The sequence below is a fragment of the Pongo abelii genome, chromosome 19, assembly GCF_028885655.2.
Source record: "Pongo abelii isolate AG06213 chromosome 19, NHGRI_mPonAbe1-v2.0_pri, whole genome shotgun sequence".
Lineage (NCBI taxonomy): Eukaryota > Metazoa > Chordata > Mammalia > Primates > Hominidae > Pongo > Pongo abelii.
Window position 1 is genome coordinate 49,601,398 of NC_072004.2, and position 12,423 is coordinate 49,613,820.

At 39.6% G+C, this 12,423-nt stretch overlaps 2 protein-coding genes across 18 annotated transcripts in view; one reads left to right on the forward strand and one right to left on the reverse strand.

The window, feature by feature from the left end:
- Window positions 1–12,423, forward strand: part of AP2B1 (adaptor related protein complex 2 subunit beta 1) — a 148,646-nt gene that overhangs the window by 10,259 nt on the left and 125,964 nt on the right. For 14 of the 17 annotated variants that reach the window (XM_054535204.1, XM_054535207.1, XM_054535208.1 and 11 more), the window contains 2 exon segments: window positions 5,733–5,792; window positions 9,953–10,058. In XM_054535204.1, the coding sequence (XP_054391179.1) occupies window positions 5,756–5,792; window positions 9,953–10,058 (143 nt within the window). In that variant the 5' untranslated portion in view covers window positions 5,733–5,755. 17 annotated transcript variants of the gene reach the window in all.
- LOC112129605 (transmembrane protein 160-like) lies at window positions 7,235–9,492 on the reverse strand. The gene has a single exon (XM_054536675.2). It carries the CDS (start codon window positions 9,005–9,007, stop codon window positions 8,333–8,335), a length of 675 nt encoding a protein of 224 aa, XP_054392650.1. The 5' UTR covers window positions 9,008–9,492; the 3' UTR covers window positions 7,235–8,332.

Below are 12,423 nucleotides of genomic sequence, written 5' to 3' on the forward strand. Positions count from 1 at the left end.
GAACTCACGCGGATGCTTCATTAAACTTTTGACTTTTATTTTATTTTATTTTTGTATTTTTAGTGACAGGGTCTTACTGTGTAGCCCAGTCTGGTCTCGAACTCCTGGGCCCAAGCGATCCTCCCGCTTCGGCCTCCTAAAGTTTTGTGATTACAGGCGTGAGCCAGCGCGCCCAGCCAAACTTGACTTTTAAGAAGAAAAAATGTTTTGAAAACTGCCAAAGACTTATCATAACCATTGTGGTTTAAAAGAAGGTAAATGCATTAAGCTTAGAAAGGCAGAATGACTAAGAAAGAAGGTGGTCTCAATGAGAATCAATTTAAATGATTAGTTACCTTCCTTGTATACTTCAATTGCTTAGCCTCAGGTTACACTTACAAAGTAGTAATAGAAAGCAGCAGATGAAGGAGGTGCAGCTCTATAAGAAAACCTATTAACACATTCCAGTGATGACTAAGCGTGCTGGTAAGGTGAGAACTGTTTGCAGGTATCTTAGCTGTTGAAACTTTCAAGGAAGCAGAAAGGATGATGTATAATGCAAGCATCCTCACTAAAAGCTGGGTGGTAAAATCAATATAAATCTAATATTCTGACTGTGTATGAAGAAACTCAAGGAAGTCCAGTTCTTTCATTCTTTCTTTCCTTAAAAGATCCATATTTTGAAATACTAACTTTTTAGGCACAGGTTTCAACCAAGCTGAGCAAGGAATATATTAAATAGGTCACGTTCTCCTTTCTCTTGTCCTTTCTTCTAGGCTTAGGTTTTCCGGAGTTTAATGTTATTTTGGTTAAGAATTAGATGTAAAACTTTTGAACTCCTTTGCTTCTGTATAATATTAAGAAGCTACTTTGTAGTCTGTTATGTTTAAATAGAAATCACAGGTGATTTTAGCTTTTGTGTCTCATAATTTCTTATGAGCAAGATAATACCTGATGATGCTATTGTCTTTGCATTATTACTGAATATTTGATTAGAAATGAATTTGGCACCTCTCACCCTTATAATAAAAGATTACTGGAATGACATTTCTGCTTTATAATTTGGTTAACTTTGGCCAGTTTTTCACTATGAGCACTGAGCTTTGTAAAGTCCAACTTTGTGAAAAGAAGGGTTTAGTGACTTAACAAACTAATTTAGCTTCCCAGAGAGCCACTTGAATTAAGACCCTATTAATTTTTTTCTGACCTTATTCTACCCAAGGTATTAATCTTATTTTGCTGCTCAGTTTCTCTTTTGGGGAACTGGAGGGAGGTATAGGAGAGGAGGGACTTTGACAACCTATATTTGGTAGAAACTAGGTTATGTTAAATCTGGATATATAATCCTGTGCAGGGAGGCCTTCTCCGAAATGCAGTGACATCACACTCTGGTCGAGGGCAAGTAAGAGTGATTATGTGCTTTGATTCTGGCAGCTTTGTTGTTTAACAGTGGCCTTAGGCCATACCGTAAATCCTCAGAACAGCCGTGACTTGTCTGGTTTGATCTGGTAGAAAGGTAGTGTGAGTTCAAATTCCATCATGGCTTTGCTTATTTCTCTGGCTCTTCTGAAGGAACATTTTCTCCCCCATAGGAGCAGCTTGATTTTTGAGGCACTTCAGCAAATACTTGATTTTTTTTTCTTTAGCTCTATTTTGTGTACTTTTTCTGTAACTTCTTTTTTTTTTTGAGACGGAGTCTCACTCTTTCGCCCAGGCTGGAGTGCAGCGGCGCGATCTCGGCTCACTGCAAGCTCCGCCTCCTGGGTTCACACCATTCTCCTGTCTCAGCCTCCCGAGTCGCTGGGACTACAGGCGTCCGCCACACGCCCGGCTAATTTTTTGTATTTTTAGTAGAGACGGGGTTTCACCGTGTTAGCCAGGATGGTCTCCATCTCCTGCCCTCGTGATCTGCCCACCTCCCAAAGTGCTGGGATTACAGGCGTGAGCCACCGCGCCCGGCTGTAACTTCTAATGAAGACGTCAGTTTTTGCCATCCTGTATTTTGGAGACTCTGGCTATGTCCATATCTAGCATGTGATTAAGGGTATCTCTCATTATATGAGGTGAGAACTCATTATATGAGAGATACACTTCATCATATATATATGTGATTTTTTTTTTTTGAGGTGAAATTCACGTACCATAAAATTAACCAGGTTAAGGCATACAGTTCAGTGGCATTTGGTACACTGACAGTGTTATGCAACAATCATGTCTTCTGATTTGTTTTTATTTACACTATTTTCATTTTTCTTGGAGTTTCTTTTGGCTTAAGGCAAGAACCAGCTTGGCACCATGTTTCTCTGCCAGTATGGTTAGGGAATATTTTGTTACTATTGTTTACAATAGTGTTGGTTACTAGAGTGATATCCCTTCTCTTTAGAGCAGCAAGGACTCTTAATTTAGAATCTATGTTATAGGCTTCTAAAGATACTTGACCCTCCTGTCTTCCCTGAAATTTTGTGGGTGGGTGCATTATTTTCTAGTTAAGACAAGAACACTTAATGCTCACAGTGAACAGGACAGTAATATATTCCTTGACATTGAAATTGTTAGGGGAGATAATGAAATATGTGAGCTACTGATAAAGGTATGACTTAAGACTTAGGTTAATTTATTGTTTAATAGAATGTAGTGAAAATTCCTGTTAAGAATTTACTCATGCCTGTAATCCCAGCACTTTGGGAGGCTGAGGTGGATGGATAACTTGATGTCAGGAGTTCCAGACCAGCCTGGCTAACAAGGAAAAACCCTGTCTCTACTAAAATACAAAAATTAGCCGGGCGTGGTAGTGGGTGCCTGTAGTCCCAGCTACTCTGAAGGCTAAGGCAGGAGAATCACTTGAACCTGGGAGGCAAAGGTTGCAGTGAGCCCAAATCGAACCACTGCACTGGAGCCTGGGCCACAGTGAGACTTTGTCTCAAAAAACAAAAAAAAGAATTTAATGGGCTGGGCACGGTGATCCCAACATGTAGTCCCAGCTACTCGGGAGGCTGAGGCGGGAGGATCGCTTGAGCCCAGAAGGCAGATGTTGCAGTGAGTCCCAGCTGGGACTACAGGCATGTGCTACCATGTGCGGCTAATTTTTGTATTTTTATCAGAGACGGAGTTTCGCCATGTTCCCCAGAGTGGTCTCGATCTCCTGAGCTCAAGCCATCCGCACGCCTCGTCCTCCCAAAGTGTTGGGATTACAGGCGTGAGCCACCGTGCCTGGCCCAAAAAAATTTAATGTGTGTGTGTATAAGAGGCTTTTCAGAGAAATTGGGTGACAAATTCTAAGGAGGTTTTGTTTTAAAATCTTAAACAAGTTTTAAAGGACATAGCATAGCATAGTAAACATCCTAGACGGATTATAATGGATTTGAGCTATAGTCCTTCTTTGAGGCTCAAGTAATCGTTTCTGTTTACTGGTTTTTCTGTTTGTATATATACATTCATAAATAACTTCAGATTTATTCCAGGTCTTTTATGTGAAGAATTCGTTTCTTCATTTGCCCACTTCACATTTAGTTTACATTATGAATGGACTAAATGATTATAACATTCTTTGAATTTTTGCTAGAAACGCATTTTAAAAACATTGCATAAGGCAAGCTTCAGTATAATTTTTAATTATAACAAGTATTAAAGGAGAAATTTCTATATTCTGTAATGATATTTGTGAGTCCTGGCTCACTTCTTTTAACAAGATCATTCTGTGAATTTCTGGTACAATCTAAAGAGCTATTAGGATCAAGACTATAAATAGTAATTAGCTGGTTGGAAAGATAGCAAATGAGTCTAATTTCCATTAAACTGTATAAGTAGCACGTTTTAGAGATCAGATTTGAACCAGAAGTTTTTCATTATTTTATGTTTATCTGGCTCTTTTTTCTTTTCTTTAATTACATTGATTTGTTTGGGGCTTAGGTCTTTTCTCCTAGATCCATATTTACTATTGTTTGCCAAATATATTATGTCATATTGACCTGATAATAATTAGCAGGTGCCAGGATGTCTTGTCCTGAAGTTGGTGATAAGTATTATTAGTGATGGTGATAAGGAAAAAGATACTCATTTTGAGTACAGAAGGAATATTATTAAAAAATATATGTATATTTATATATTATTTTCCCCTTGAGACAAGGTCTCTGTCGCTGAGGCTGGAGTGCAGTGGTGAGATCATAGCTCCCTGTAGCCTTGATCTCCTAGGCTCAAGCGATCCACACACCTCAGCCTCCCAAGTAGCTGGGACTACAGGTACATGCCACCATGCCTGAGCCACTGCGCCTGGCCCAAATTCCTATTTATTTATTTATTTATTTGGGATGGACTTTTGCTCTGTTGCCCAGGCTGGAGTGCAGTGGCGTGATCTCGGCTTACCGCAACCTCCGCCTCCCAGGTCCAAGCGATTCTCCTGCCTCAGCCTCCCAAGTAGCTGGGATTAAAGGCACGTGCCACCACGCCCAGCTAATTTTTGTATTTTTAGCAGAGACAGGGTTTCACCATGTTGGCCAGGCTGGTCTTGAACTCCTGACCTCAAGTGATCCACCCGGTGGCCTCCCAAAGTGCTGGGATTACAGGCGTGAGCTACTGTGCCTGGCCCCAAAATTTTAATATATTTAAAGAAGTCTGGTACATTGGACAAAGTCTTATAGTTTCTCAAATCAGAAAAAGTAGTCTTATTATTTAGTAAAAATGTGACCAGACTGTGCCGTTTTTGTTAGTAGGGCCATTTGTTATCTGGATTACTTCTTCTGGAAATTGGGATGGAAGAGTTAAGGTTGAGGTTGAGATCCGCGTTCTTTTGTTTCAACACCAGTTTGATTCTCGTGCCTGAACAGATGTCTCAGTCTTTTGCCTTGTTTTTAACTATAAACTAGCATTATTTGGGAATACTCTTGGGCTAAATCTAGACTGTTGGAAGTAAGAAAGCCACTTTTTTTTTAAATCCAAAAATATAGTTAGATACAATGAATAAGATCTAGTATTTGATAGCACAAAAGGGTGACTACAGTCAACAATAATTTACTAGACATTTAAAAATAACTAAAAGAGTATAATTGAATTGTTTATAATACAAAGAAAGGATAAATGCTTGAGGTGATGGATACCCCATTTACCCTAATGTAATTGTTATGCATTGTCTGCCTGTTATCAAAATATCTCATGTACCTATACACACCTACTACATACCCACAAAACTAAAAATTAAAAAAAAATTCCATGCATAAGTCATGGTTGCCTCTCTAGACGTTTGTTGTGAAAGAATATTGTCCTACTAATTTTGAATTTTTTTTTTTCTGAAAGAGATTCTTTTTATTGAAAGTTTCATGTCGTAGATCGGCAAAATTGTTTTTTCTTTTGACCTTACACTGCTTCAGAATATATGCTTTGGAGTGATTCCAGCTTGAGGCAAGGAAGTTACCAGATTTTCCTGAACGGAAAGTAATTGCAGATATATTTATAAAAAGGTCCAGCTTTAGCTCTTGAAAGCTTTGAGGAGTTACTGTGGATAAAATCACAAAGCCATAATAGGTTCATATTTTTACCCAGTTGCATTTGGCCTTTAGATTTTTGCCCCATTAGCTTGAGGAGTTACATTCTTAGTTTTTCTTGAACCATCAACAGTGGTGATAAAGGAAGATGATACTCATTTTTAGAAATTCTTAAATATAAGTGTTCCTAAAATTAATTGGATGTTCTTAAAATTAATTGGATGCCTTGTTGGATATCTATAACCTGAATGAAGGAATTCTTTTCTCTTGCTATAGGTGCACATTAAAGATCCAAAGTCATGACTGACTCCAAGTATTTCACAACCAATAAAAAAGGTAAGTATGAGAATACAATCAAATCTTTGGAAATTTTCAAAAGTTGTAGTGTAAGATTGCCCCAAGCAGAATGTTGCTGACCTCTTCCTTCAGACATACATGTAATTGACAGTCTCACTGGACATCTACTACTTGTACAGATGAATGTATTCAAGTAAGTTATTAAAGAGTAGGTTTTAAAAGAGAGGGCTGTGATGCACATTATTATGACTTGAAGGTTCTGTTTAGTGAAAGAGGCTCCTCTTTGCTGTTTGAGATGATCCATTGGAGATTGGTTAAGTGTGAGGAGGACAAAAGAAGCAGCGTACTTTTTCCCTTTTATTAAATAATTTTTACTTGGAAATAAACATTTTATAACAAAGAATACAATTAAAGCAATACAGATATGTATGTAAAAGGTAAAAATGAAAGTTCTCCCTTCCTATTCCTATTCCCAAGGGAACTTGGTGTATATCCTCAAGTCTTTTTCTCTGCATATAAGTGCATATATTAATACATATGATTTAAAATTTTTTTATCTTTAATGAAAAAGCAATCTTGCAAAACAATGAATAGAAATGGGTTATTTTCATATCCGTCCGTATACATCTACCTTGTTCTTCGTCTAGATGTGTATTTAAAATGGGGAATCTCTAGAGCCATCTATGGTTTTTAGGTCATAGACTGAATTACTTGAGGGACTTTGCACTTATTAGTCTCATCATCTTTGTTATCAGTAATATAATGCTTGTTTTTACATATGAGTTTGGGTCTAGGAACAAAAGATTCTTCTGGGGAAAGTCCAACCTTTCATCTTTTGTAAAATTGTTCCTAAATAAAATAGATCATTTCTAGAAATGTGGAGGGTCTTCCCATCAAAGACAAACATTTTAGCCCATCTCAGCTTATTGTGCCTGTAGCTTAGCTTGCTTTGTTGCTTAGGATCAGAATTCTGTGCTTTTGTGTTCAGGAGTCCTTATATTTACCAAAGTATTCCAGACATGACACCAACTACCATTCTTCTTTTTCTCTTGTTGCAGTGACTTGCTTAATTATGTCAGTTTGTTGTCTGTAGCTTTCAATCTTGGCAACACATTAGAATTGCTCAGGCAGGGAACTTTGAAATAATACTGATGCCTGGGTCTCAACCTCAGCCTGATTTCAGTTGTCCTGGATATGGTCTGGGTGTGAGGATTTTAAAGGTTCTCCAGGTGGCCAGGCATGGTGGCTCATGCCTGTAATCCCAGCACGTTGGGAGGCCGAGACGGGAGGATTTTTTGAGTGCGGGAGTTTGAGACCAGCCTGGGCAACATGGTAAGACCCTATCTCTATGAAAAAAAACTAAAAAATTAGCCCTGTATGGTGGTGCACACCTGTAGTCCCAGCTATTTGGGAGGCTGAGGTGGGAGGATCACTTGAGCTCAGGAGGTTGAGGCTGCAGTGAGCTGTGATTGTGCCGCTGTACCCCGGCCTGGGCAACAGAGAGAGACCCTGTCTCAAAAGAAAAAAATTAAAAAGAAAGCTCCCCAGATTATTTTAATGTGCAGCCATGATTGAGAACTACTGCTAGCTGCTAACAGTGCTTGGTAGGTTTGATTGGGGGGAGGAGGAGGGAGAAAAGATAGGAATTTAATAAAGTTGTAGAATATATGACTTTGCCTCTTTTAGTACCCCTCTTTGGTCCTGCCCAACTTTTTCCTCCTTATTTTTATTACTTACACCTCACAAAAGCCATTAGCCACTTGTCATTCATTCTCAGCTTTTTCTGATTTTCTTTTGGAAATATGTTTATTTCTTCTGTTAGCATTTTGTGTGCTTTGATGAACAAAATGTCTATAATTATATAAAGGGATATAATTACAATTAAATAGTTATAATTTTAAAACTCTCCTAACTCTTCAAACCTACTCTTGAAAAGGGTCCTAGTGACCTTTTTTTAATTCAGGCATTTGTAAAAGTTTGAGACTGCTGATTGAATCACTGCTAATAAACATCATACTTAAAAAAATTGATAGATTGTGTTCCCTGTACTTCCTGCAACACCCACCAGAACTGCCACTGAAACATATTCTTTAAATTTATGCTTTTGGAATTGGAATAATTTCTGTTACATCCTGCTTTGATTCTATAACACCTGCTGCTGTTCACAATTCAGACTTTCTGAAACCCCGCGGTTTGTCCTTCACTGTTCCCAGAAGTGAATGAGAGGAACTCTAAGAGCTGAATTTGGCAGGATGGGACATGGTGAAGAGTCCTATGAAGAATGACTCTTTAAAGGGCCCAGCTTTTCTTGCTATGCTACTTTTGTAGCTGTTTATTAAATAGAAATTTTGGAACAATTTTTTTGCCTTATTGGCCATGGATATTGAAACGAAAAAGTGCTCTACTTCTGTGTCTTACTAATTTCATCCTTTCCACATAAGGGTTTCAGGCAAATCACGTAGTGTTCTGTCCCCACTATTTGTTTCTTTTTTTTTTTTGGAGGAGGGGAGGTCAGGTTTTAATGTCCCAGTCCTCGGGCGCCGTCATCCAGCGCCTGCCAGGCCCGGCGGCCATGTCACTCACTCGGGTGGCGGCCGGCCTGCCTCATCAGGGCCTTCCGCGGAGGCCGCCCCGTCGCCCTCGAGCACCAGCTCCACGTCCAGCTCCAGCTGCCCCATGTAGAAGCCCACGGCGCACACCCAGAGCGGGCTGGCGGCGAGTACAGCGCCCGCAGCTGCGCCCCCTAGCGTCAGCTGCATGGGCCCCCGCAGCGCTGCCAGGCCCACCACGTACGAGGCGCTGCCCCACACCGCACACAGGCCTCCCAGCAGGAAGAAGCCATATGCTGCTTCGCGATCCATGTCACTCTGCATGAAGGAGATAACCCCCGATGCCCGATGCCAGGAGGCCATTGTGGAAGCAGGAGAAGAAAGCTGTCTCGTGCGCCTTTCGGAGGAGCCTGGCGCCTGCACGGTCCAGCTCGGACACAGGTGGCGGCGAAGCCTCGTTGCGGGGGCCGTGGCCGGGGGCGAAGGACCCCTGGGCGCCCCCGCTGCGGGGCCACTGAGGCGGCAGTAGCGACCTCCGGAAGCGGAGACTGTCCCCACTGTTTCTGTGCTGGTAAATGAGATCTGGTTGAAAGGAACGACAGGAACAGTCTTGACGGTGGAGGAAGGTCTTTTGAGGCAATATGGTAGATGAGCTGGAGGATGTAGATGGAAAGTTGAAGTGGGAGTAGTCAACCTCTTTTTCATGGACTTAGTGTTTTTTTTCCGTTTCTTTTAAACAATATTAGGGTTGTTACTTTCTTTTTTATTTTGGTTCCGGCTTCTTGCAGATAGATGAGCCTGGAGACCAGGCCTTAAAATAGTGGTTACAGTCCCTGACAGTTTACAGTGCCGAGCCTAAGCAGTCATTCAAGATTGTACCTTTGGAAATGACTCCATTGTGTACCATTCTTGGTTTCAAGATTATTCTTGTTTGATTGAATAGGAAGGGCCTTAAAGCCCACTGATTTATTAAAGTACTGATTAAAATAGTGATTCTCAACATTGGGTGTGCGTTAGAGTCACTTGGTGGAGCTCCTAAAGGTATAAATATGAGTTCTCTTTGACATTATGATTTATTTGGCCCAGAGTGGAGCCTGCACTTTGTTATATTTAGTATTTCTCAGGTAATATTAGTGTGTGGCCAGGGCTGAGAACCTTTGAATTCAAGAGTTAGAAGACGCAGTGCTAAGCCCAACTTTGTCACTCACTCTGTGAACTTTGAGCCTCATTTCTTAATCTGTAAAGCCGAGCGTGGGTAAATGAGATAATACGTGCCTGCTCCCTACCTACATTTATGTTCTTCTCCAGACTTTAACATTCTGATGGAAGATCATCCTTTGTATATACTGTTCTCTCCCCGCTGTAGCTAGATATAATGAGATTTGGTTTTTCCCACTCTTGTGGTTCTTGAAGATCTGGATTGCACCTTCCTCTCTGGCCATAATTTAAAAGATTTTTAAAACTTACTGATGTCTTCCTTATCAGTGAGTCAGGTAATATTCTAGGGCTTTGAATTTTATATATTCTATAATTTTAAAATCTTATTTTAGTTGCTGCCCTGCTATCCTGGTATTGGTTATTACATAGTGCAGTATTCTGCTCTAAATCTGTGGTCCTGGGACCTCACCAGTTTGCTCTTATCTCTTGCAGGAGAAATATTTGAACTAAAAGCTGAACTCAACAATGAAAAGAAAGAAAAGAGAAAGGAGGCTGTGAAGAAAGTGATTGCTGCTATGACCGTGGGGAAGGATGTTAGGTAAGAGTAATCACCCTTGCCATTGATCACTTCAGAGGTCCATACCCCATCTTATGGCCTTTACTGCTTTTCCTTTAAAACTATCATAATCATAGAACCTCTAAGAATGGGTTTGTCCCACTAAAAACATCATTAGGAAGTGCAGTTGCCTTTGTATTAATGCTCTACTTTTTGTTTGTTTGTTTGTTTTGGGATGTGTGTGTGTTTGTGTTAGAACAGTGAAACGAGTTTGATTTCATTGCATTCAGATCTAGCATAACAACTTCTGAGAGCTGGCACAGTTACAAATTTTTTTGCTGAGGTAGTTTTAGAAGATGATAAAAATACACTGAGAGCATAAGTTCCCATGATCTTTAATTGGCTCAAGCCACTGCCCTCAACTTTACAACTGCACATTCAATTGCTGAATTCAAGGTGAAAATCAATGTTAACCAAATCCATGTAGTCTTATTTTTTATTTCTGTAATTAAGACCATTTGGAAATAAGTAAGGATTATATGCAGGCCCCTAAGGATTATCCTAAGACCCTTTCAGGGGGTCCATAAGCTGTTTTCATAATAATACTTAGATGTTACTTGCCTTTTTCACTATTTGGATGTTTACAGTGATGGTGCAAAGCAGTGGTGGGTAAAACTGCTGGTGCCTCAGCATGAATGAAGGCAGTGGTGCCAACCATAATGGTAGTCATTGTATTCCTTACCACCATGTGCTAAAAAAGAGCAGTTTCACTTAGGAATGTCCTTCATGAGCAGTAAAAATTTGTTTTATTAAAACTTGAACCTTTTTAATATTGTGTTTGATGAAATAGGAATTACCCATAAATCTCTTCTGCTGCATAGCAGTGTAATGGTCGACTTGAGAAAAAGCTCTTGTGCAGTTGTTTGAACTGCAAACACCATTTTTATGTGAAAGAATGATTGACAGACAAACTATATTTAATCAGACTTTGGTATTTGGGAGATATTTTATCAAAAATGAACAAAGTGAACCTGTCACTTCAAGGGAAAAAAATTGACAATAGATATGTTTCAGGTTTTAAAGTAAAAAATTAGAATTTTGGAAAACCTGTATCTCCTATCATAAGCTTGACAGCTTCCTAATGCTTAAAGACTTTTCTGAGGAGATTGGTGGTGAAATTAATGATTGTGATTATTTGCTGTTTTATAATGAAATGTGTCAGCATAGCTCAGTGAACCAATATTTTTCCAAATGACCAGAGCATATGTATATCACAAAATTATGCATGGATAAAAGATTTATTCAAAATAAAGTGTGGAGGCCAGGCGTAGTGGCTCACGGTTGTGATCCCAGTATTTTGGGAGGCCGAGGCAGGCGGATCACTTGAGGGCAGGAGTTCGAGACTAGGCTGGCCAACATGGTGAAATTCTGTCTCTACTAAAAAAAATACAAAAAAATTAGCCGGGCATGGTGGCATGTGCGTGTAATCCCAGCTACTCTAGAGGCTGAGGCAGTAGAATTGCTTGAACACAGGAGGTGGAGGTTGCAGTGAGCCAGGATTGCGCCACTGCACTCCAGCCTGGACAAGAGAGTAAGACTCTGTCTCAAAAAACAAAAAACGAAAAAACAAAATAGAATGTAAATGAATGGATTTTAATACAATCAAGTACAAAAAGTTTATTGATATGGTTTCAGATTCTATATTGCAACTAACTTTTAAGAAACTACAATGTGTGGACTCAGAAAGAGGAAAACAACCATTTGTCTAGTTTATTTATCATTATTTTTTTTGAGACAGGGTCTTACTCTGTCACCCATACTGGAGTGTAGTGACGCTATCTTGGCTCACTGCAACCTCCGCCTCTCAGGCTCAAGCGATTCTCCTGCCTCAGCCACCCAAGTAGCTGGGATTACAGGCGTGCACCACTACCACCCAGCTAATTTTTGTATTTTTAGTAGAGATGGGGTTTCACCATGTTGGCCAGGCTGGTCTCGAACTCCTGACCTCAAATGATCTACCTGCCTTGGCCTCACAAAACTGCTGGGATTACAGGCATGAGCCACTGTGCCCGGGCTGTCTAGTTTTAGTGTAACATCAAGAATTTCTAGTTATAACAAAAAAAATAGAAAATAAGGAATATCTAGTTATATGAAAAAGCTATTAAAATATTATTTCCTTTTCCAAGTTATATACATGTATGAAGCTGGATTTTCTTCTTATATTTCAAAACAACATTCTGCAAAAGGTTGAATGCAGGAACATATGAGAATCCAGCTGTTTTTATTTAAAGTAGATATTAAAGAGAGTTGCAAAAAGAAAAGCAGCGTCACCATCTCATTAATTTAAAAACAGTACATTTTACCTTTAAAATGTTATGAAATGGGTTTATTCTTATTTTAATGGATT

Excerpts from the sequence above, each read along its gene's own strand:
- LOC112129605 (XM_054536675.2), bottom strand. The coding sequence starts at position 9,007 with ATGAAAAAGAGGTTGACTACTCCCACTTCAACTTTCCATCTACATCCT.